Source organism: Chelmon rostratus, chromosome 4 (assembly GCF_017976325.1).
Source record: "Chelmon rostratus isolate fCheRos1 chromosome 4, fCheRos1.pri, whole genome shotgun sequence".
NCBI classification, from domain to species: domain Eukaryota; kingdom Metazoa; phylum Chordata; class Actinopteri; order Chaetodontiformes; family Chaetodontidae; genus Chelmon; species Chelmon rostratus.
In genome coordinates, this window is record NC_055661.1 from 15,733,812 (window position 1) to 15,759,367 (window position 25,556).

A 25,556-nucleotide genomic window follows, 5' to 3' on the forward strand; every position below is an offset into this window, starting at 1 on the left:
ACCAGGCTCTTGTGAAAGAAGAGAGGATGCCCAGGAGTGGAGGACCTCTGGACTCTGACTTATTAATCAGTCAGGCCCTCAGCTGCCTGCCTTCCTGCCTCTCCCTAGCTGCTGCCTCAGGCTGCAACATGTCTTCAGCCTGCTCTGGGTTGAGATAACAGCCTGCAGAGTTAAATACTCTGAGGGTTTGCTCAGACCTGGGGCAGAGGCCTCATCACATCAGCACACAGGTCACTGCATCCAGAAGCAACCAGCTGTAGGATAAGAGCAGCCATGTAATGGAAATACACGTATGTGCAACAACACCTCTCCAAGGATGAGTGCAACAATGCATCAAAGCTGATTACCTTCACCTGCTAGCTTTTTATTCAACTGAAATATTTCAATAACATCCATTTAGTAGTTGTTTTGGTCATGTCAATCTTTTCACATGAGCATCAGTAGACAGAGTCCAGCTCCCAAACGGACCCTTCTTCATATCATTTGAGTTTCTCATTTGCCAAAGGTTTAGGTAAATGCACATTGAGCTGCACACGTCATGAAAAAAGGTCATTTTTTATTTATGTCAATTTTATTTCCACTTTTTCTTTTAAACACAAATTTAATAAATAAAGCACATCTGATAGGGTACACCATGCAAACATTACTTTCTACAACATAAAACATTTTTTATGAACCAACTCACCGATTTTCTGTTACACTAGTGGCTCACTCTGCACACGTGCTGTACATGATGGTATCTCCACGACATCCCATTAACTTTACCTGTACAGAATGCACGGCATATTATAAATTTATACCCATACACATGAATGAATGGACAGGACTGACAGTGTCTCACCCCTCTTTCAGCCAAACACCTGGGAAGAGCAAGTGGATGTCTACATGGGTGGTGGAAAGCGTCGAATTGACGGAGGTGCAAACAGTGTGGATGTGAGATAAGTGGTTAAAGAGGACAACGAGGCAGAAGCACAGGATTGGAAGAAGTGTGGAAACATTCAGCCCTGGACAGACTTCTAGAAGAATCAGTGAATTGACGAAAGCATAAATCTTCTGTTTAAAATGACCTACCAGCATGTTTGATATTTTCCTTTTCTCTTAACTTTGAGGACAATTCCTGTTCGTTTACAAAAAGAGACATCTTTCTTTCTGTGTTCTCATCCCTGAACGCAGCAAGATCTTACCAACCATTCAAACGCAGGCAGGGAACGTGAACATGTACAAGTGCACCTGTGATGTGTACATGAACATTAACATAACTGATCTGCCAAATAGACAAAGGACAGTGCAGAGTGGAAAAACCCACCACTCATGTGTTACTGGAGCACCTGGTCCAGCTGGGAGCTACACTGGGAAAGACTAAAACCCAGGTTCACAATGGAGACGTGACAGATAGCGTCATAGCTTTTCAAAAGCAAATGAAATGTCCCTCTAAATTAGTTTATAATGTATTTCTAAACCGTTGTTATGACAACCATTTCTAACTGATGATGTAATGTGGCTATTGAGCAACGATGGATTCACGTTATCACATAATCAGTTAAAAAGCTGCAGGACTTATCTTGTGTATAAATGATCTAGAACGACCTGAATTATGTTCAGTTACATTTTCAATCTACTCTTCTTTTGGATGTCGTATTATTGTCTGTCAGTAGCAACACGGGGAGAGTACAGATGAAATGTTAATGTGCAACGATGGAAGTGCAAACATCGCACACACACTGACAAAAAGGACAGAAACAAAAGGTAAGTTGTGTACATTTGGCAGAAATATAAACATAGAATTGTTGTAAAATAAAGCCCATTAGATCAAAATAATATGAAAAAACTCTAAATGATATTGTTTCCAGCACCTTCAGAGCTGACTGTATCCTGTTGGTGAGTGGTGTTGATGGGAGGGAAGCTGCATTTTCAACCAGGTCGTTACTTCTATTCTTATAGATTTAAGGTGAGAATACATTTCAATTATGGGTACAGGTTGAGTAAATGTAGAGTACAGCTGCGGCTGGAGAGAAAACTTAACTGCTTCGGATCCTAAGTGCAACAAAAAGGAACTTTTCATCTATCAGGTAGGTATCATGGCGTATTTTAGGGGCACAAGGTGAGATGAAGGTTTGATATTCTATTTCACCCATTAGGAACAGTGCCAAGGGTGTTTCTTGGTACAGTGATCAGTGGAGACACACACTCTTATAATCACATATACACAGACACTATCAGCAGGAAAAACAAAACAAAACTGGGGAGATGAACATGTACCATCCTCATTTATTGAAAATGAGTGGTCAGATGTCTGACAACACTGTGCAAGCTTCTCATTTTCCTCCTGATCTGATGGTGTTTGGGCTCCGCAGCAGAAGTCCCAGGACAGTTTGCAAGAAAAAAAAAGAGGAACCTGGAAGAGAAAGCTTGAAAACTGTTCCTCCATCTTATCCTGTTAAGGTCAGTCTTTCCATCAGCATCAAAGGGGGACAGGAAGCCAAGCGGTGTGTATTAAAATCAGATGAGTGGTGGAGCAGGGCCAGGGTGATGACGGTCATTTACAGATTTAGTTGTCTTTGTTCAGTGCATTTCTCTGCTGTGATCCATAAATTTACTTTCAATAGTTCTGTAAAGAAAAGGGAAGAAGGAACAGCAGATCAGATATACTGATATATGCTGATTTAGGATCTTGTTAGGACATTTTTCATATTCATGATTATTTAACGATTGCTCAGTTCATAATCCAACAATATCTGCAGGTGAATGTGTCAGTGTTTCTATACAGTCCAAAGAGAAATACCTGTTTCTCTTATTTTTCCTTGTGGAGAGCTTCTATGAAGGCTTCAAGTTTCTCCTGGATCTCACGAACTTTCTCTGCAGAAAGCACAAAGTCGGTCTGTTAGACAAACCCTGGATAAATACACATAATACTGACACGAGGCAAACACAAAAATACTGAAAACAATGTCAATTAATTGACAAGTCGACACACAGGAAATTGGCAACAATTTTGATAATTAATTAAATGTTAAAGTCATTTAGAAAAAAAAGATTTCAGCTTTTATAAAGTAAGATTTGCTGCTTTTCTCCAATGACCGTTAGCTGTAGAGCTGAAACAATTAAGTGATCGACTGAATACTAATCAGCAATTACTTTAGTAATTGAGTCATTGTTTAAGTCATTTATCCAAATAGAAAAGCCAAACATGTTCTGGTTCCAGATTCTCAAATATGAGGATTTGTTGCTTTTCTGTGTTTTAAATCACAGGGAAGGTGAACATCATTGGGTTTTGGGCTGCTGGTGAAACAAAGCACGATATCTGAAGACAACAAATTGGGCTGATGAAAACACTCTTCTCACACGATGGAGAGCAAAAGATTCATCGAACATCAGGAAAATAACTGTCAGGTTCATGTAGCTGTCATATACAGTAACTGTTAGCTGTAGCTGTAAACATTTCCAATGATTTTTAAGCATGAATGTTTTTTGTTTGCTGCTTTTCTGGTTGAGCAAGTTGCTAAAACATAATAAGTGCTAAATAAAGCAACAGCAGGATGGATAGCAGGTCATAAATCTGCTCTTTAAGCAGAGAAACAATTAAACAATATTCCCATCTCTACCGTATATTTGTGCAGGTGGAAATTCCCTCACATTTTTCACCAAAACACCAGATGGTCCCCTCTGACAGTGACAGCCAAACCTCAAGGCAGACCTCCTTCACACATCTGATGGTGGAGGCTTGTGTACCCTTTCCCAGTTAGCACAGACCACATCAAAGCCCTCACCCGCCCCTTTTCATGGGGTGTACCTCACGGGCACATTGCTAATGGACAGAAGGAGATACCATAACAACATTTCACATGAAAGGGGGGAATCTACTGGAAAAACAGTCAGTCACCTCTTTTCATGATTGCACTCCTATTGTCCAGAGACTGCATAAAACGAGCAATCCTTCCACCCAACATGTACTGTCACACGAGATGAGCGAGCCATCTAAAGCAGTCTTAATCGCTGATTAAACAGTGGCTGAAGGAAGTCTGTGGGCCAACACAGAGAAAAGGAAGCTGTGGCTCCCAATGCCAGCTGCACCTCCAGGCCTGGCGGGCTCTGCAGCTTCCCTGTCACCCTCACTAATCTGTCTGGATCTCCCCCAAGCACAAACTCAAACACCGGCTCTGGTGGACAAACTAGCACTGCTCCATCTTGATCAATCAGCCACACGAGATCCATAGGCGACCTATTGTCGATTGTTTTCCTACGAGGGGGCCCAATGAAAACACAGTTTTAAAAAGACTTGTACGTTTTCAGGGATATAAATCATTGTGGTTTTGGACCACAGAGCATTGGTGTCCCAAGTGTCCATTTCAGGTCGGCACAAAGGTGATAACTGTGTGCGTGCTTTGGAGTGAAACTAAATATCGTACTCAGGGGCTTGTGTGCAGCCCCCTTTTGATGGGAGCACGGCTGCTGAGGTATCCTTTTCCTCAAGGATGAAAAGCACACAGTCAGGAGAGGTGCAGGCACACCCCAACACACGTCTTGAAACACTAGCAAAGCTGAGACGTGCTGGATGACACACACACACACACACACACACACACACACACACACACACACACACACACACACACACACACACACACACACACACACAGACATAGACACTGACACACACACACAGAACTGAGAAAATTAAGTGACAGCCAGAAAAGCTTTGCCCTGAACGACACACAGACCCAACCACCTTAATGTCTTGAAAACCAGCAAGAGCTGTACAGTCATGCCACCTCCACCTCTTTTCACCTTCCTACACACTCACTGCTGGCAGGTGGGGAGAAAAAAAAAAGGCCTTTGATACTCTGTTAACACACTCAAAATGCCAGGGCGTTAGGTGGAGATTACAACACCTAATGGAGGCATTAAGGGGGCCTGTCGAGGGGCATGCTGACAAGTCACTGCAGCAGGTGTGGGGCTGAATGAAACATAACCCTGCGGTACGCCACTCCGACACACAGCCCACCGCAGGGCAACTGACAGAGTTCAGCCGCGTGGGCTGTGTACCCTGACCACAGGACAACATTACTCAATCCAAGCCAATCAGAGCAGGATTACCGACATCTGTCTGACCTGAAGAAAAAAAGATGTGAGGTACGAGGGGGTGGAGGTTTGGTTGGCGTGAGGAAAGGAGGACACTGACTGTCAGATCATCAAAACATGGGAAATCCCCTGGCTCACGCTTCAAAGCTTCTAACTGGGTTTAGATGTGGCTGATGATAAGGTGCCTCTGTGTTTCAGATCCAGACCGGGTCAACCATTAAGGATCCTGCCAACTGTCGGGCAGAAACAACAGGCTCTGCTAAATCACTAGGGGCTGCGGCGGTCTAGCGGTTAGATTAGAGGGCGTGTGATAAGAAAAGACACAAGTTTGATTCCACAGATTGGAGGGCAAAGCTTATAGTTGGAGGCTGAAAATCACTTCTCTTTAACACCTGCTGCTGAGGCAACTGAAACTCATCATTGATCCAGAGCTTCAGTGGAAGACGGTAAAGAAAATAAATGTGGTCGTACTGAGCTCTTGCAAGTCAAGTAGAAATTATTCTACAGCCCAAAATCACACACACACACACACACACACACAAAGTCACACATATGCCACACAACATCACACTCTCTTCATCCGTGGGCCACATTCAGGCTGACTTCAGCACTGCATGAAAAAACACTTCTCTCTTCATCTGAATGAGGCCAGTCCGACGGCCACATGGAGGGCTCCTCTTTGCTCGTCAAGAAAAACAGACACAAATACAAAAAGTCACCTGGCAAGATCAAATATGAGTCAACGCACATTTCTGGTAGATTACTTTGTAATGTGAATGCCATATTTCCACTGTTTACCTGGGAAATGTCACATTGAAAAATAAACTTTTCAGAGTTGAAAAAACTGAACAAATACTACAGTACTAAATACTGAACAGTGTTTTGCTGTCTGATAAGCCTTCAATCTTACAGACCTGTTACCGAGACTGGACTTCCTGGATCACATTTCATCATCTCAGAGACCTGGAGCGACAGGCCGCCAACAACACAACCCCTTGCATTTTTTCAACACAGGGCGACTCCATTGAAGTTAGAGAAAAGATTTAAGGAAAAAACCCTCAAGAAGAAAATGACAGTCAAGTGTAACATTACAGCATGTGTAATGAGTTTAAGAATGTGGGTCAAAGATGCCCAGCAATGCACAGGCACCGGCAGGTCGTGGACCACAAAACCTCATGTGTCCTCTGTCTGAACAGCCACCTATACATTTGACTTTTACCTGTGCATGGCCACCTACGTTCCACCATGAGCTCCACCATGACATTTTGGAGCGAAGATGGCAAACGCATCAACCGGTCTCTTACAGGGAGACGCTTAATGACTTATAAATGAGCCCTCGTCAGCTTTTCGGAGCCCAGGGGGCCACCAGTGAATGTGAATGGCGCCTTTCAGAAAAGCCAATATTCTGTGGATAAAAACTGTGAGAAACAGATATCTCTTTCCCCCAGCACAATCTGTTTGCCACCAAAAGACAGCAGTAAGAGGAAGAAAAGGCCACAACAAGCCTTTCTTTTCACTGTCCTGTGGAAATGCAACACAAAAAACAGTGGACAGAGTCACCATTGCCGGTTCCTCACGGAGCAGCAGTGGGAGTAGCGATCTAAAACTCCATTTAGGCCCCTGTTTACCTAAGAGATGAGCCCCAAAACACAGTCATTCAACCGCTCACCCCTTTATCTGGTCATGAATATTCCCATAATCCTCTGGCCTCTATCCCAGAGGCCCCTTCTTTAAAATGCTGGGTGTTGTGTGGGTTGGCGAGGGTGGAGGGACTCTCGCCCATTAAAAAACAGAGAGAGACAGAGAGGGAGGGAGGGAGGGCGAGAGGGGAGCCTTTTCCCCACCAATCCCCTCTTTCAAGGCCTTCTCTCGGCTGATCTCCACATGAAATGATATCTCATTCACTCTCACTCTGCAGAGTCCCCTAAGCCTGCTATGGCCGAAGCACTGGCAGAAGGAGGGCTGAGCCACAAAGCCTTTAATTGACCTGTAATTAGACTGTGAAACTGCGTGGCCCTGCTGGACAAGTAGCCAACACAGAAGAGAGGGAGAACGGAGAGGAGAAAAAGATGAGAGGGAAAGGACAGAGAGGACAGGGAGGCCTGCAAGTAATCCTCTTACTATAGGAGATGGCCTCTGTAAAGGAAGGGTGACTGTTATGAAAAAGTGGCAACAGAAAGATTTCAGCAGATGAGGTTTGGTGCCAAGGCTGAGGCTACTTTAGCATGCAGTTCTTAAAACGTTCTACTGACAGCAGTTCACTAGAGAGAGTGGGGTGGAGGGTTTGGTTCCTGTCCCAACCTGTCATCATTCATGAGGAAACTTTTTATATCTCCTGACTGCCAGGGTCACAGAGTAGGTGGGGACACTGCGCGTTTAAAGGCTCTGCTGTTTCCGTCTTTGAAAGCCGATCTCTTAATGTAACAAACAGAAAAGCAGTTTCCCTCAGCATGCGGCTTGATTTGTCGCTAAATCTGGATTGTCACGCTATAAAAACTGGACCATGGGAGACATGGGCTGAGGGAGAGCGGGGATGTCAGCGGCCCAAACGCCATGTCTGTGACAGCGCAATGAATCAGCCCTCAGCTCACAGCTCTTATCTAGAAAACAGATGCCTGGGGAGAGCAGTCCAACCTGAGGAAAGACACACGTAGGTCTGAACAGGTCAATGCTCGGGGTCAGCCAGAGGGCAGACTCAAGAAAAACAGCAAAGGGCAGGGAAAAATCCTTTGAAAGAGCCAGGTGACCACTCTTGTTGGGTTATGTGGTGCAGCTTTTATTGACGAGCACTGCTTATGCCTTTGAAGGCGCAGACATTTCAGAGGATTTTAGTGCGGGGGGTTATAAAGATGAGGATTGGATGTGGACTTTGTGGATCTCGGCCTGAGGGGTTTAACTGAGGGAAGCGCCATGACTGTAATTGTAAATGATGCTGAGTACATAGTAGTAAACAGTCACCTCCCATATTCATTCTTAAAAATGAACAGGTTCTGGGACACGAAGTCTACTTATGACATGGTGTAAATCACAGAAAGTCAGGGGTTTGAACTTTTCCAAAACTCACCTTTTGCAGGCACATGGAGGCTGTGCTGAGGCTAAGTGGCAATCAATCTTGAGTAGCCACATGGGCCTGGGGATGTAAGGCTGACAAGTCTGGTTTAAACTATGTTCCTGTCATAATCCCTCAGAGAAACTCCCCTCTGCTGAATCAGCTGCAGGTGTGTGGACCGAGTTAACACATTTGAGTTTGAAAATCCACGCATTCATTCAGCCCTGTTGATACCTGGTCCTAAACGGAAAGGATCGTTTTTTAATCACCTTCTCTCAGTCCATTCTTGACACGCCACTGACCTCAAACCAGCCGCTCAAACAAGACGACAGAGAGAGATAAAAAAGGCCAGCTCTCCTCTTCCCTCTACTGCCCTCAGGTAAATACATGTTTCCAGCTGCTCTGGACCCCACACACCATCACGTCCATGTAGCACGAAAGAGAAGGCAAACACACCTGGAATTCCTTTGAATTCCTCGAGGAACAGCCCACAGGCTGGAGTCACTGGACAGCAGGTGTTTACTTGCAAAGGCGGACAAAGTAAAAAAAAAAAAAAAAAAAACAGAGTGCCAAAGTATGTGATTAAGGTAACATTACTACATAGAGATTTCAAGAACCAGTTTGTCGTTTTCTCAACAGTCAAGAATGGCAAACATAAATTAAATTCACGCACTACATTAACCAGCATCATCTTTTCAAAGAGATTTTGGGCACTTGACAATTTGATATGTGCTTGTTTAGTTTGGACAATTTTGATAGAAGAATTCTTCTATTGACTAGACAACAATAAATCAACAAGAGGGTTACACTAACGTCCAAGGGCTGTATGGTCATGACATGAGAAAATTTCAAACTAAAGTTCACATTTTTTTTTTACCTTTAAGAGAGAGGGAGTATATGGTTTTCCTATTACCTCATCCTAACCAGCATCTCATGTCAGGTCTTTGTGTGTGTGTGCATGTGTGTGAGTGACAGGAGGATCAGTGGGAATGGGTCCCTGGTGGCCACACTGTGCTGGAAACATGTGAACAGAAGCCTCACTCAAGTTCCCCTCCCATCACACACCTCCTTCTCTTTCCCATTTTCCCACACTTTCTCTCGCTCGCTCCCAGAGGAGAATGAAACATGGCTTCACAATCTCTTTCATAGTTTTATTTCTTTATCACCACTTCCATTATTGCCTCTTGATCGGTTGTCGTCACAAACACACAGTTTTTTTTCCTTGTTTCCTTAGTCCACTGGATTTATTTCCAGAGTTTGTATTAAGGGAGGATATTCAGAAGCAGCCACATCACCTGCAGACGGTTCATCATCCAACTAAACCTTAGTGCTACAGCAACACTGCTAACATCCAGCAATGAGAAGTGTCAAAATGTTATCCACAGCTTTAAGGTTAGCCATTTGGTAGATGTTTAAACGCTGAGTACAAACACTGTGCACCAGACTTTAGTTTAAGCACTGTACCAAGCTTTTTTAAAATAGCTACTAAACAAAGATACTTCAGTGCTTTATATGAGCCTGTTTCAACAAGTGGTCACGCTAGCCAGTCATCAACAGCTGTGTTATCAAGAGCTTGTCAATCTGAGGCTGGAAAGCCGCGTACAATACGTGTCTGCGCCAAACGTCTTAGAGAGACATTCCTGGTTGAAGACATGAGAGGAAGGATGGATGTACGGGAATGAAGGGGAGGACGCAAAAAAAGAGAGACGGGGAGGGAATAAGGTGGAAGAGATGGATGATGGGAAAGTGGAAAGCAGGAAAGCAGGTTGTGACTTTGGTAAATGGGGGCAGGTGGCTGGTTGGAGCTTTGATGTAGCGAAGTGAAGGAGGAAGAGGAAGCAGAGGTGAAAGAGACTCCTCGTGTTTTACAGCTGTTTAAAAAATATTGACAGCGTCTCGCAGAGTATAACAGACAGAAGACAGACGTAAAGAGGAAGTGAATGCAGAAGAGGAACAACCAGAGAGAGGTACCACATGCTTAACATCAGTCTTGCTTCTTAAGATCTGTCTTGTGAGGAGAAAGGGATAAAGTTAGACAAGAGATAGTGAGGCACAAGTAAGAGAGAGAAACAAGCAGACAACTAGAGCAATACAGGGCTGGTTAATCGGTGTAGATTTAATGTAGGACCACTTCAAACCTATATTAATAAAGAAAACATGAAATTTCTGGAACTATGTATGTGTAGTTTCAAAACACGGCAAGACGAAAGAATATGTAAAATACTGGACAGAGTGCAAAGAAATCTGTCATAAGATGAGGAAAAAGACGCAAGGTTTTAGGGTGCCTTGTATTAACTCCAGAAGTGGCTTCCACACAGCATTAACAGGACAAGATTAGATAAAATGCAGGAGGTGCAGCTTCATCTGTGCCAGTGTTATGACAACTGTGGATCTACTGTTTGTGTACTTGATGCTCCCGGGGAGAAAATGGATCATTTGGCAGCAACTCTGCAGCCTGAGGTTTCCTCCACCGTGGGAAAAAAAAATCTATCACCGCTAAGCCTCCTTAGTTTACAGAGCAACACTGCTGACTAACTGGAGCCTCTTCTATTCAGAGACAAAACAAGTTTGGGGCAGCAGGAGTGGAAACGAGAACAAGGCAGGTGGAGAAAAAGAGGGGGCAAAAGAAAAAGAAAGGAGGCAAGAAAAGAAAGACAAAGCGGTAAGGCAGTGCGTTAGAGGGAGTGATGTGGGGAAAAGCAACAACAGAAAGACTCGTTGATGGAGAAACAAATCAACAGAGGAAGCAATTCAAATTCATAAAGGTCATATTGAAGTAAGAGTGCATGTAAGGGCAATAGTCCCCAACGTGCCAAAGAGCAGACAGTCTGCCCACTATCTCACTGCATAAAACCACCCCCGCATGCCAAAATGCAGATCAGTTGACTCAGGCAGTGTCTACAATGATGTGGATAAATGTGAATGTCTTTTTTTTCTCGTTTTGGCTTTTCATCCATGATAAGGTTGGATTTTCAACCCCTTAAAAAGAGACTTTTCGAAAGACATTGTCCTCAGTGAAAGGTGATTATGAGGACACTGGACTGTGGTGTAGTGGATGGTGAAAACTCAACCTTCAGACACACAAACACGATCGGGTTTGAACATCTAGAAGCATCTAGCAAACTTCCTGTATTTACTTCCTGTATGTCAATACAGCCACAACCCTGACATGTACTACAGCTTCATTGGTAACAGGTGATAGCATCATGGTTGGGTATGAAAGAGAGACCCTGTGCGACACAAGAAGAGCGTTTAACATTTTTTGCCAAAAACAACCCCCAGAGGTGCTCAGGCCTACTTCTAGCTTTATGGTAACTGAATACAGGAGAACACATTTTTAACATCTGGGTTCAAAACGCGTGAACGCATTGGTTGTATTTCCTGTGCGAGGTGTTTCACAGCTTACAGTTAATAAACGGTTGTCAAAAACATCAAAATAATCTAGCAGCAGAAGCATTAATACCTAGGAATGCAACTTATCCTTTTAAAGTCACACAGAAGACATGAATCAGCTGTACGGTTTGTGTAAGAGCAACAACACAGTGCTCTTCCCCCAAGAGCTGGAACATGTGCACACAACACCTAAGGATGATACGTCACTCCTTACAGAAGAGCACTTCTCACTGAGCCCTCACTAATCACTCTGGAGGAAGCTTCTCAAAGGACGGGGGGGATATGAAAGGAAACGAAGTGAGCGTGAGGCTGAGAGGGCATTCCGGTGTGCAAGCCCAGACAACCAGAGCTTTATTGTATTCTGCTTCCACGTAAGAAAGGAAAAGGAGAAAGTGACTGCATGTGCAAACATGCAAACACTTCACACATTATCACTGTTCTTGAGAGCACCTTCTGTTGACACCTTTAATTCCTTAACCCTCAAACAGCCTTGACACAAAAGCTGAAATCCATAATTTTCTGCACATTGTCGGTATTCATCTGCGGCAACAAGCCTACAGCGAAGAGGGTGAGCAAATCCCCCCCCCCCGGGATAAATTAAGTTTTATCTTATCTTATCGTACTGTAAAAGGCTGCGTGGTGGCCAGATTGAATCAGCCCTTCCAAAAACGTGCCAGCAATCAGCAAAGTGTGATACTAATTGACTTGATTTTGGTGTCTGTAATGTGTAATCGAGGCACTGTACTGTCCAGGATGTTTCTCTGCCAACAAAAATAAAACAGAAAACTCATTAACTCACCACTTATCATCAACCCGCACTCTAAATATATATTCACGTCTTTAAGAGGACGAAAGAATTCATGTTTGTGATTCTGTTCAATTAGTCATATAGATACACTTCCCTGAAAGATATAGATAACAGTAACACAACAATCACAATCTCCACCGAGACCAAATTTATTACTGGAGGGATCCCAGAGTATAATTACCTTGGCATCTGGTTCTGTATAAAAAAAAGTCATTGAATTATTATTATTATATTTACTACTAGCTCAAGAGTTAATGGAATAATCTGAAAACACCAAAATAATTTACCAAGGCTTTTTTGACCTCGTTCTGCCACACTGGCACCGCTCTGCAAAAATGTCCTGTTGTGGAAGTTGTTGTGTTAGAATCTTTATATGCTTTCATGCAGTGTAATGCCTTGAAATATAATCTAAGAGTGATTGTTGGGTAACATAGGTGATTAACATTCAAGGTTATTAGTTATGTTTCTTCTGTGCCTGTGAAGTAACACCACATGACTACTGTCACCAGGATAAAGAGGCTGGAGGAGGAGTGTGAGCAGACATCATCCATGAGGACTATGCTTAAGACAAAGACAACAACTGTATTTAATATATCATATGGTATAAGACATACAAAGCAGAGCTTGTTCCTCTTTCAGACAAGTGGGGAATTGATAGGGAGGAGGAGAAACCTGTGATTTATTTGTGACTTCTTCTGTCCGGTATAATTATAATGTAAAGTGACTGTTTAGTTAGTAGAGAAAAAGTTAGCAGAGACAAAAGAAATATGGGGTGTTTAAGTATTTCACTACCATCATCTCACCACCACTAGACAGCATCAGGTTTTCTGACGACCGTCCTCACTTGCATGGTCGAAAGAAATGTGCTATTATATATCCATATAGACTCACATACATGTGCACACCCATAAATACTGTGTATACTCCATCATGGTCTCTCGCATAACCTCTTTCCCATGACTACGGTTTTGAAGTCAACAACTGACCTCAAATGTCCAATGAAGAAAAGAGCAGATGTAATAATGGATCAATAATAGTCAATTAATAGTGTGTGTGTGTGTGTGTGGTGCCCATGCCAGTGCACTGTGCACAGGCTCTTCCTTAATCTGACAAGGCACATAAAAAGTCACCAAGAGGGGAGCGACAGCTGGGAACCACCTCTTGCACTGCATGGATGGCCTACTCATGTGACAGAGGAGTTGGAGCAGACGAACGGAAAAGAACTACTGTTTTACTACAACTTAAAGAGCAATTTGCCAACACTCTAAGCAAAGTGAAAAGGTCGCTGGTGGACAGAGAAATGAATGAAGAGTATGCATACACAGCCAAGGTAATAAGGACTTAACTCAAACTGATACTGGAGGAATACAAAAATGGTTAAAATATACCATAAGCCTTCAAGTTAACCATTAAAAAGGGGATCCATCCGTTATAAATAACAAATGTCACATATGACCATAATTTGCTGATAAACCTTTAGTGAAATGGTGCAGTCATGATTTATGTTAATAATTGTAAAGTGTCTTGAAGTCCACAATATTAAATATGATATCCAACACATCATAAGAGAGTAGTACGTCTGGAAACGCTACAGAAGGAGCCAAGTGACATCCCAGTGGTCTCCTGAGAGGCCTGAGCTTGAACATTAGGCCTGGGCTTTGCTCCAGAGACGGCACTGTGCCATCCAGCTGGTCTGGCACAGGCAGACAAACACACACACCTCTTTGCAATGTACATTGTGCCACTCATTAACAGTGCTTTCATGCTTTCACTCACTGACGCACACACCTGACCTGTATTTGTAACCTGAGCAATTCTGCGAGTAGAGGCAAATAGAGCTTAAAAACAGGCTGCCCCTGGGAGCACATTTCTGCCTTTTTTGAGTGTGTTTTCCTTTTCCTATAGTAGAGGTTATCAGGTAAAGGTGGGGTCTCTCTCTCTTTCTTTCTCTTTTTTTACTTCCCATCTGTCAATGAGGAGTAAAGGGAGAAAGGGACAGGGTCAGGTGGACGGAATTCGACAGAGGCAGCGAAACAGTGACAGAGATCCAGCGAGAGGTGGAAAAGAAAGCTAGCTGGATCAAGTAGCCTGTGGTATTAGCTGGATGACCCGTGGGGTCAGGCCATAGTTTGGGCCTGAGGCGATCTGAGCTGCTGTCTTTTAAAAGGCTGAAAAAGGAACAGCAACAGCTCTGAGGAAAGATGATTGCATAATGCATCAAGTGAGGTTGCTTTAGAAACACACATAAACAAAATCCCCTTTCATTTGGAACTTTGCATGGCTGGACAGAGGTGTGTGCGGCTCCCACTAAATTTTGAATCACTACCCCAAATATTACACTAACAGACTGGTGTTGAAGTTGCAAAGACAGTCCTTTGACTGTCAAGCCACAGGTTCATTGCCTGCCAACAGCTGAAATATGTTTCAGTATAACACACTGACTGAGTGATGGATTTGTTCCTATATGTGACTTAATTTTTACTGAATCGAAGTTTCTGCGCACACAACTTTTTGGTATGAACTTTGTGGTTCAAAAGACTTTTGAACCCTCAGAAGCTCGCTCACTTTGTGCTTTGAGGCGTGTCAGCGAGTCAGCCCATCAGCCATGCAGTTCAGTCTAGACTGATGGACCCACATACCCACGCCCACACACACACAGGTCTAGGCTGCATTACACAGAAAGGCCTGTGCAAAGTGTCAGAAAGCTAATGACCCAGATCCTCCACTCACCCACTAACTCAAACTGACAGACTGACAAAGCGAAAACTCTGAAACATACATTTTCTGGGTAGGAGGAAAAGAAAAATCTGACATCACCATAAAATCAGGGCTAAGTGATTTAGGTATGCTGAAAGGTATATTTGAAGAATAATGCAATACTTCAGTTAAAAGTTACAAAAAACAAAAAGTGTTTTCTAAATATTTTTCAGGACATTTAGATAGACTGCAGAAAGGGACAGGAAATGAGGGCATAGAGAGACAGGGGTAATAAAAAGACACAAAGGTCCAAAGCCATAATGTGACAGTTCATGATCAGCGCCTTAAACCCATACGGCACCTGGGCACTCAGAGTGGCGCAAGGTTTATCACTGCTAATTAATCTACATCTTTTCTTTAGCTCTTGTCTTGTTGACTTATAATAACACTTTTACATTACACAACAATAACTACATTTCTAGACTTCAAAAACCTGGGCATTGTGTCTCTGTGGCATGAATAATGGAATGAGTAAAAACACAAACAAACACAGGACAGAACATCTGAGCTTCAGGGACCACTGCACCACCAACTGCACTACCTAGCAGTTAAGTGAAAATGACTGAATAACTGAGATTTACTAGAGATTAAAGTTGACATGTTCCAACGCTGGACCCCATTAGCCTGTGAGAGGATATAGTATGCATGTACAGGTGTGTTTCTACCCTATAGATCCCATGACATATTCCAACTACATTCCGACATCCATCTGCTTGAGCAGAGTCTTTGGCGCTGGAAGTGGGAATGTTATGCCTGTTTGGGAAAGTTTGGGATCGCCTTGCCTTATAGGACTTGTAAGGCCAGGCAGGTCTGGGCATTCCTGACAGTGTGTGGAATGGAGAGAGGACTGTGTGTGTGTGTGTGTTCCCTTCTCTCCCCTAGGCTGGTGTCACAGAAAACCTGACTCCACTGCAGAGAAAGTGAAAACAGTCCTCTGCAAAACAGACTGTGTGTGTCTTCTCTATGTGTCTCCATGTTTGCCTGAGCCTGGCATGCTTGCTGAAATTTGTATGTGGGCATGTATGACTGTGAATATATAGTACCATGTTTGTCTACCTACTTGTACTATATATGTATACTATCTGGGTAAATGTGTGTATTTACACTGCTAGTAAGAGAGGGGAAAAAGTCATTGAAGGAGTGTGTATGTTTGTGTGTGCGTGTGTGTGTGTGTGTGTCTGTGTTTTCTCAGGGCAGTAGCTGAGTCTTGGTCAATCAAACCAAACACACACACAGATAGAACAACAACTCAAAGTACTGCATCAGACGTTTGTCAGACCTTACAATATGAGTCCCCTATCTGCAGTCAGGAAGCCCACATAAAGAGGGGAAACAATGGGGGTTGTGCACACTTGTTAGAGTTTAAATAAATGTAGAACACTCCTGCAGGGTTAATGTTTGAATGTCTGAGCCCCCAGCAACACCCATCAGTTAGATTCTGTATATAAAAGCCAAGAATATCTGGCAGCAGGAAGTATACAGCAGGATGAGATTTCTCAGGGCCAGAGGGCAAAACACTGCCAATTGAATCCTGTCACTACATGGCCAAAGTCTGAAATATATGTAATGTATGCATCATAAGGTCAAGGGATCTGTCAGTTAGGTCAGGTCTGTCAGTTGCAAAAACACTTTTTAAGATCCTTAAATTTCATGCTGCATTGGATTTTGGATAAATTCAAAAATCAAGTGACAATTACTGATTGAGAATAACAAATACAAACTTTTATGTACAAGTACATAATATAGTATATTTTTAATATAAAGAAAACATTCCGTCTTGAATGAGGTCAATCAGTATAGTATTTCTACAAAGATCATAATAAACTGCCAACTGTAGCTAATTCCAATACAGACAGACTTGTGTGAAGAGTTTCCTCGAATCAATGCCTTATATGACAGCACAGAGTTGCATTTTTTGTCTTGTTTGATGAAAATTATACTCATTGATGTAAAATTATTTAAAACAAAGAAACAATGGAACACTTTCTTCTTAAAATAAGTCTTGTAGATGCAGTTGAGACTGATTTGTTAAAGTTAATGTTTTTTGTAGGCAAAGAATATTTTTTTAAAAAAGGCACATGAATCATGTTTTTAATGACCTCAGTGTACTGAAGGCAATTTGATGTTCTTTAATCCCTAAAATTGAAATCATGGAAGCATTTGCAGGAGCTGTAAGGATTTGTTGGTGTATATGAGAGAATAGTGTTGTGCGCAACTTAAAACTTTGAGGTAGGTGTGTGTAAACTATGGTTGCCAGTATGTGTGCCTTTATGATGACAGGAACTATGATTATGTGTATGTGTGTGTGTGTCATACAGAGAGTTCTAAAATGGCAGCAAGCTGTGAATACAGACTTTGCCTAACAGATTTTTGCTGAGTAAGGCCAAAGCTGGAGACGACTTAGCCCTCATTGTACTAGCTGTTAATAGGAGCCTTCAGCAAGCAGACAGGTAAAAATTAGCGTGTGCATGGGGCCCGCCCCCAATGAAAGTCTTTCAAAACTTACTGACAGTGTAGATACAGTACATGTGCACAGTGTCATTGCACAAACACTACACACATCCAATATAAATGGGGCAAACAGCTGAGCATTTACTGATTCTGAATCTATTAGGCAAATTTTAACATGGACAATAGCACAAGTACACACTAATTTCCCGCAGATCATGGTTGGGGGAAAGGATGAGATTGGTAACCTGCCATAATAGTGTCTCCAGCAGGGAAAAATTAGGCAAGAAATTCTCACGTATAACACTCCCAACTACTGCTGTCACAGGGCGCCAACCAGCAGTCTTTGCATCTCAATCTACTCCTAGTATATAAATCACAATTTAGATATCCATGGAAACACCAGACAATATGTACAGGTCTGGTCATGCCACTGGTGGCACAGTCCAAGAAATGAATAATAGGCTGCAACTAGAGGGGTAGTCTATGGTGTGTGTGTGTGTGCCAGAAACAAAGAAATCTTCTCCATCCTTCTCTGGTTACCATTAACACTGGGCTCAAACTAAGACCAGAGCCATACTGGTGGTCTGACTCATAGAAGCCTCATCCCACCCATACACACAACAAATGTGCACGCCAGGCATATGTGATATTGTGTGCTTGGTCTGGTTCATGACCTTTGAAAACACAGGGATTTTCCAAACTATGATTCATTTATTTCAAACAAGTGTGCACTGATATTTTCCTAAAAAGTCTGAAAAATAAACAAATAATTCCACAAGTCTTTTTGAAAGTAGGTGTTGATCATTCTAAGTGGTGGATATTTGATTTTGGAACCAGATATTTTCACAAGTTAGCAGTAACACCTTCAGGCTTATAGCGCATTTTAGATGCCGTATTCCAATTTGAAGAAACTAAAAACATTTTAACAAGTTCAGAAACATGCCATTTGGTAAATGCCAATGGCAGTGGGTGTCATTCTAATGTATGCATTGTCACTGAATAAGTAACTCTGATGCTCGGATGTGTGTGTGTGTAAGTGTTTGTGATGGATGGATGGATGGATAGATCGATAGAGAGAGAGAGCAAGTCTGGGCTTGTCTTTTAGGCATGTGGGCACTCTGCAAATAGCACTGTGTTCAATCCATTGTCTCAAACAAAAAAAAGACTCCAAATATATAGTAAAAGCGCTTATTTGCATATATGAGGGATGTCATCAGGAACAGCTCTATCAAGTAGACACAGTGTGTAGTGATTATTCTCATGGGGTCAGCCATACATACAAAGTATACACACATGGGGAATAGTTTAGGCTTGTATGCAGGGGGGCCATATGACGACAAATGTCAAATTTTTAAACGTCGATCCAGCACCTTGTGAGACTAGTGCAAACCAGTGCATATCCCATTTACAATGTGGCAGCATTACTGATTATTGTATGAAGACTTGCTACCAAGTGTCTGAGAGAAAAGCGATTATGAATCCGCCTCAGAAAGAAACTTAAAAGGCAATCTGCCAGTTGACATCCAGGTTATTTAATCAGTTTGATGGTTTAACTGAATAAATGCTGCTATATCAGACTGGTCAATACCATTTCCTTTAGCACTACTGCCACCTACTGACAACTTCCAACACCTCCCATGAAAGAACCATTTCCTAAATACAACATACCATAAGTTGAGGTGTTGAAGCCATAAAAATCACAACCAATGGGACAAGCTAATAACTGCCTCCTTTCTCATTTTCACGTTTCAGGTGTACGCTTCTGTTTTTATTATTTACTTATTAATAGTCAGATTTTTCTGTGAAAAGTTTGTAGGTCTTACTGAGATCCTCGGCCAGCTGGACTCGACGACCAGTGATGAGCTGGGTCTTCTTTTCCATGTCTTCTCCGAAGTCATCCAGCACCTCCTTCACATTTTTCTCCAACCGGCGCACTTAGAAGACAAATGCAGGAAGAAACACACACACAAAGCAAAACAATCAATATTCAAGCCAACAACAATGCATCTAATTTTTCTCTTGATGTTTCCATTGAATGACATGATCATTCATCATTGCCCCAGCTATCCCGGTCAAACAGACGTGGACCACTTTGAACTATATGATTTAATCTGGTTGCTCGTCACTTTTTGGAAAAGCTGTCCATTTAACTCAGTGTCCAATCTTCCTCCTAAATGTCAGAAAGTACTGATACAGATATATAATACAGAAAAAGCAAAATGCATGACGTAAAAATGTCATTGATGACATGTCAGTATTACAGAACAGCTCACAAGTACCCAAATGAAGCAGTAAAACACAACTAAATGACAATTAGACAATTTATCAAAACTTAAGAAACAATGCAGGGCCTACTTAATAGGGGTGCGTAGGTAAAAATCAAAATGTGATTTTCAAAAGAGTACATATTCGCCGTTTTTCTTTAAATTAAGGATACCTTATTTTGGAATTCAGTCTTCCAAGTCCTCAATCCTTACCCTCAGTGTTGGTGAGCTGCTGTCGAAGAGTGTTGGCTGTGATGACCAGCATCCTCTGGATCCTCCAGAACAGTACCACATCATTGCACTCCAACTGGAGAAAACATGTAGGTACACAGTTTAGCTTTTCACAAACTGACCTTAAATATAGCTGAGAATAGGGTGGAAATGAAGAACAATGCAGGACTACTCATCCTCTCTCTTTACCTCAGAGTCAACAAAGTGTCTCTGGTAGTAGTAGAAACCTCTCTTGCAGAGGTTACAGTGGGACAGCGCGTTCTGCAAGAAGTGTCGGCGATACAGCTGGTGCCACGTGTCCTTGATCTGACCAGATAAGGAAGTCAGTAATTAAGCAGTTAATGGATGGTAAGTCATAATGAAAAAGGGCACGCACACACTGAATGTATGATACAGCTGTTATGATTTTTACTGAAATATATGACGCTTGTGTTTAAAATGAGCAAAGATGTTGCAAAACTTGCAAACTAAACAAGACAGAAAATTGACTGTCAGTGCAACATTAACATATTTGCCCAATCTCTTGTTTAAAAGCTCAACAGGTGCTTTGGTCTCACCAGCACAGGGTCGACTTCAACCCCTCGTCCCTCCAGATTCTTCCTGACTGTGGTGACCTCGTCATTGGCCAAGTAGGCCGTGTGGTCATCGTGTAGCTTCAGCAAACGTTCCAGCTCATTTTTCGTTTCATTACGAATGTGCTAAAAGGTCAAAGAAAATGAGGTGAGCACTATTCTCATGGTGGAAAATGCGTGTTTACATGTAGATGATTATTTAATGCACTGTGTGCTCAGCAAGTTCTCAGACTTAAGTTACTGTGCATGGGGATGTGCACAAATGTAGTGTGCACTAATGTGGTACAAAGCGTATCACCGAAATGTAACTGCCTTATAAACCTTCCACTTTTAAGTCTCTGTGGTGCCTCAAAAAAACAGCACAGTTGTATCCAAACCTGATCTGGTGTGCGATTCTTCCAGTGCAGCCACCTCTGCTTCCAGTCTGGACCCACCATATCGCTGATTACTGACTCAGCTATAAGAGAGAAGAGAAAAAGACACAAAAGACAATAAAATATGTAGTATGTTGTAAGTATGTCAGTTACGGTAGTAGCCGCTTCTATCCACAGTGTTTCACACATGAGATCATACGTCATGAGCATCTGTGGTGGAGAAAATGGGGGGAAAAAATGCCAGAGAGAACACACAAATGCTGGTGGAAAAGGCGCCAAACACTGATGCCAACCATTCTGCCCATGTGCAATCTTTGTTTTTAACATCTTAACATGACAATAAATTACCTTGAGCTGTGTTATCTACAGATCTACAGCAGGCTTAAAAGCATTTAAAAAAAGTACATTATCACATGGTTAGTTAGCTAAGTGACACTGCATGTGCCCATCATAGCTAACGTACTGTCTTTGAGGCGAGACTGCAGGGTTTCTTCCATGAACTGTATGGCTGCATCCCACTGGGGCTTGTCTGTGATGGAACGGTCTTCTAGGGCATTGTGCTGGATCACCCTCTGAGACACACATAAAGGGGGAAAGAATAAAATCACATCACTGAAATCGCGTAAAGTTTTTTCTATATAATGCTGTCTTAGTTGAAATTCTATTCAACACTAAAGGTTCAGCAGGTTTCTGTACCAGATGTGCCAGCTGTTAGAATCAATGGGTACTTGCCTCAATGTGAGCAAGACCAGTTTCTTTATATTCATCGCACATGATCATGAAATTGTGTCTGCTTCGGGAAGTGTCAAATCAAATAGTGTGTACGCTCCCTGCATCCCTCCAGGGTGAGTGGATTTACTGTGTGTTTACCAGGCTGTCCATGGCCCTCTCATTCCATTTGTGCCTCTTGATGCTCTCGTCCTTCACGGCCTCCTTCAGCTTGTCAAAAATGTCGTCCTGGTCTTTGCCTTTGTATTCAGCCATGAAGCGGGCAAACTCTTCTTGCAGTGTCTCCCAGGCAACCTAAAGGGAGACAAAGTATAGTGGGGAAAGAGAAGACCAAGTAATAAAAAACAATGTGCACATTATAATGCGAAATTATGGAATTTGAATGTTGGTAAAATATCATTACCAAAAAGTCATTCAGTTATTACTCATTTTTGGAATATCATGATCTCTTACTGAAAGAAATACAACCACAGTCATAAACAGATTTATACTTAGATATGTCCTCATGTCAGCAGCAGTGCAGTGGATCTTATTTAAATTTGAGGTGATGTCATGTAATAGTGAACCTCACTCTTTAAACAAGCTGAATTACATAATAATAAGTTGCATAAAGGCAGACAATCTGCATTACCTCCAGTGCTTTGTGTGGAAGCTGCTTGTCGGTCCACTGCTTGAGCTTGATGTCCACAGTGGTGTTAAAGGTACCGGAGTCCATTGTTTGGGCAGCAGGCAGGTAGATGTTCTCAATCACGTGGGTGGAAACACGTTCCCACAGCTTCTTCTGCAAAATGGACTCCCTGGGAGAGTAAAAGGTGAGTCCAATAACTGGAGTGAAGAAGATAACTTTTCATTTTGCCTGTAGATATTGTGAGTTTGGTTCACTGTGTTCTGACTTTAGTACTGTAACATATATATGTGTGTGTGTGTGTGTATATATATATATATAGTTAGTTGTGGGTGTGTAGGTGTGTGATATTTTTTAATTTTTAGGTTTAGAATGCAATCACTGTTTGTAACACTATTGCTTTCAAATGTTCATCTTAGTGACCTGGTCGAGTAAGAAAACAATGAGTGAAGAGGGATCGTTCTTTGCTGGGCTGCTTCCACTTGTATGGTCAATTGTGCAATTGCACTTGACTGTAGATTCCAATACAGCTCGAGTCTGACCCTGTTAGCAGCCTCTACACTCTCACTCCATCGCTCCACGACTGTGTGGCAACAGAACAAAACCCTCCCCAAGTCCCGTTAGACCAGACCAGTGTTGTGCCTCTCTCATTTATCATAAACACACGCTCATATTTCATTAGGCTCCCCTTTTGTTCAGGCTAGCACTCCTCACTGTCAATAAGTGCTATCTCCAATAGTGCTGGCTGGCCGTTGGCTGGCTAACAGGGCCACCCCTGTTCCCGTCCATGGGCCATTCATCAGATTATTGATCTGGGAGAACTGATGGCACGCACACTGGGGACGGTCACAACACCATGCATACACAGGGTTCCCATTCGTATCTAGAGATTATTTTCCAAGACTTTTTCAGTGATGATCTAGCTGGTATGACAGACAGGGTGTGTGCCATACACTAATATATACCTCTTCCAAGCTGAGTTTTAATATTGTTATTACATGCATTTTTTTATAGCATTTCGTCATTTATTTTGTTTCTTTTGAAAAGCTGTTTGCGTTCTATGCTTGTGAAGTGCTATGTAAATAAAGCTGATCATTGCCATCATTATTAATGTATAACCTGATACCCTTTTTTCTTATGAATTACATTACATTAAAGATCCCCCCAGACATGTTTACAAAGTTAAATGTTCCTGTTAAAATTCTTAAAATTACATTTTCTTCTCCCTCACGAAAAAATCCTGAATCTATGATGCGCAAATATGTGTCATTTCAAAAGTTTAACTACTTCATCTGGAATGTCACCTACTTTAATGAAAAGTCCATCCTCAGAGTTTGGAGGCCCACACTTGTGTAAGTATACTGGACCAGGATTGGCTTCCAAACTATTTGTAATGTCACAAATTACCCTTGTAAGCCAGCCTCTTAAAACTGGATTTTCAATGAGCACTGATAAACTTGTTGAGCTCAGTTAGGTCCAACAACAGGAGGAATCGTGTCGCCACTCACAAAAACAAACAAAAACATCTTGCACTTGCATTCCTAATAAGTAAAGAAAAGGGTTAAAGTACAGTTTACAATGATTGTGATGTTAATGGTATTCAAATACATGTATATATTCCATATAAACAATATTGGACCTACATTTCTATATTATTAAAGATACTGCTACCTGTATTTTGTGTATTCAAAATTAACACTGATAACAGCTTTGATGTTTTTATGACAGCAACTAAAAACAGTGAGCCCTAAATATTAGCTCATTATTAACTTACCAGTGTTGTGGGGTCACTTGGCTCAAACTGATGACTTCATCCAAGATTTCATTTTTGGCCTTTTCAAAGAGTTCATTCTGAGACAAAGACAAAATGACATCTGTAACAATTCTTGTGGTGTTTTTCTATAAATAACATTTATGACAACAGAGCCCCCAATGAGGTACCAACTTATTTTTCACTTTATACTTTGGTTTTTGTATAGCCTCAAATAAAGAGCAATGTAAAAGTTTGTGTTTCTCACCCTGTCCAGTTCTCTCAGACGAGGGTAGTTGTTCTTCCACTCTGTCTCCAGGTTGAAGCGAGATGCTGGGGTGAGGAGGGATAGTGAAAATGAATATCTGATTTCAACAAACCTGTGCAGCATCAATATGAACAATTTCTAACTCTACATTTTACATAAGTCAAATCATAACTGAATATCAAAGGATACGTATTGAAGCCTTGAACCTATTCTCTTTAAATTTCTAAATAAATCTAATTTGATATGTCATTTGGCAAGGGCTCATTCTAATGCTTGAACAAAAATAATCTCCTGCATGTGTCCATTGCTTTTACACCTTTGATGTTACGCTCCATCCAATAGTAATTCTCTACAATCAACAGGCATTGACCATACATGGACATTGCCGGCTTTGTTTTAACTTGGTATGATATAAAGGCAGCTTTCAGACTGCTAATGGTGCATATCCTTTAATAAAAGTTGGTGAGGACACACTCGCTGTCTTAACTGGTCCCTCAGGAGGAGACGGGAAGGGGCCAAACACACTCTCTTTATCAAAAGTCAGAGTTTTAGCTCTCATATATGCACACACAAACACACACATGCACACATAACAAGCCTGCTGTCCCTTTGCACAGATCCCTATCCACAGAGGAGATTAGGCTAATTGCTGGTTTGTGGGGCCACGGTGGCGCCAAGCACGGAGGATGGAGGCCGGCTGTGTGTGATTTGATGGGATATGGATCGATACACCAGACAATAGGCCTGTGGGAACTGCAGTCTCACAGCCATAAATCTCCTGTGCTGTTAGCAATAGGCTTGTGATTGTCTAGACTAATTGCAGTTGGAAGGCAGGACTGTGGAAAGGTGTAGCAGGGTGGGCTGTGTAAATACAGGGAGGTGGGAGAAGAAGAGGAGTAGCACCTGTTCCCTGTACAGTCAATGGATAAAATCCTGTCCATTCACACTACTACAACATGCCGGGGACTGTGAAAGGAGTTGCATATAAACAGTGTATAGTCATACCTTTGAAGACATCAGCCTGCTGCTCAACAGACTCCCTAACCATCTTCCAGAAGCAGTCAGAGACGGCTAAACTCAAGTTCTTTGTGGTCACCTGGTGGGCCTTCAGCATGCCGTCCCTTGTTGCATACAGTACATACATTCACTGTTAACTTTAAATCTATTAATTTGATGAAGCATTAATGTTTGGGGAATAAGGTGTAA

The 25,556-nt window shown here is 42.1% G+C and overlaps 1 protein-coding gene across 4 annotated transcripts in view; it reads right to left on the bottom strand.

Annotated features, from left to right (window-relative positions):
* Positions 1–554: 554 nt before the first annotated feature.
* Positions 555–25,556, bottom strand: part of opa1 (OPA1 mitochondrial dynamin like GTPase) — a 38,234-nt gene continuing 13,232 nt past the window's right edge. For all 4 annotated transcript variants that reach the window (XM_041934707.1, XM_041934704.1, XM_041934705.1 and 1 more), the window contains 13 exons: positions 25,356–25,471; positions 24,351–24,415; positions 24,107–24,183; positions 22,339–22,504; positions 21,849–22,001; positions 21,442–21,550; positions 20,982–21,061; positions 20,590–20,730; positions 20,222–20,338; positions 20,015–20,108; positions 19,361–19,471; positions 2,783–2,856; positions 555–2,608 (listed from right to left, as the gene is read on the bottom strand). In XM_041934707.1, the coding sequence (XP_041790641.1) occupies positions 2,792–2,856; positions 19,361–19,471; positions 20,015–20,108; positions 20,222–20,338; positions 20,590–20,730; positions 20,982–21,061; positions 21,442–21,550; positions 21,849–22,001; positions 22,339–22,504; positions 24,107–24,183; positions 24,351–24,415; positions 25,356–25,471 (1,294 nt within the window). In that variant the 3' untranslated portion in view covers positions 555–2,608; positions 2,783–2,791. The remainder of the gene's footprint in view (positions 2,609–2,782; positions 2,857–19,360; positions 19,472–20,014; positions 20,109–20,221; positions 20,339–20,589; positions 20,731–20,981; positions 21,062–21,441; positions 21,551–21,848; positions 22,002–22,338; positions 22,505–24,106; positions 24,184–24,350; positions 24,416–25,355; positions 25,472–25,556) is intronic.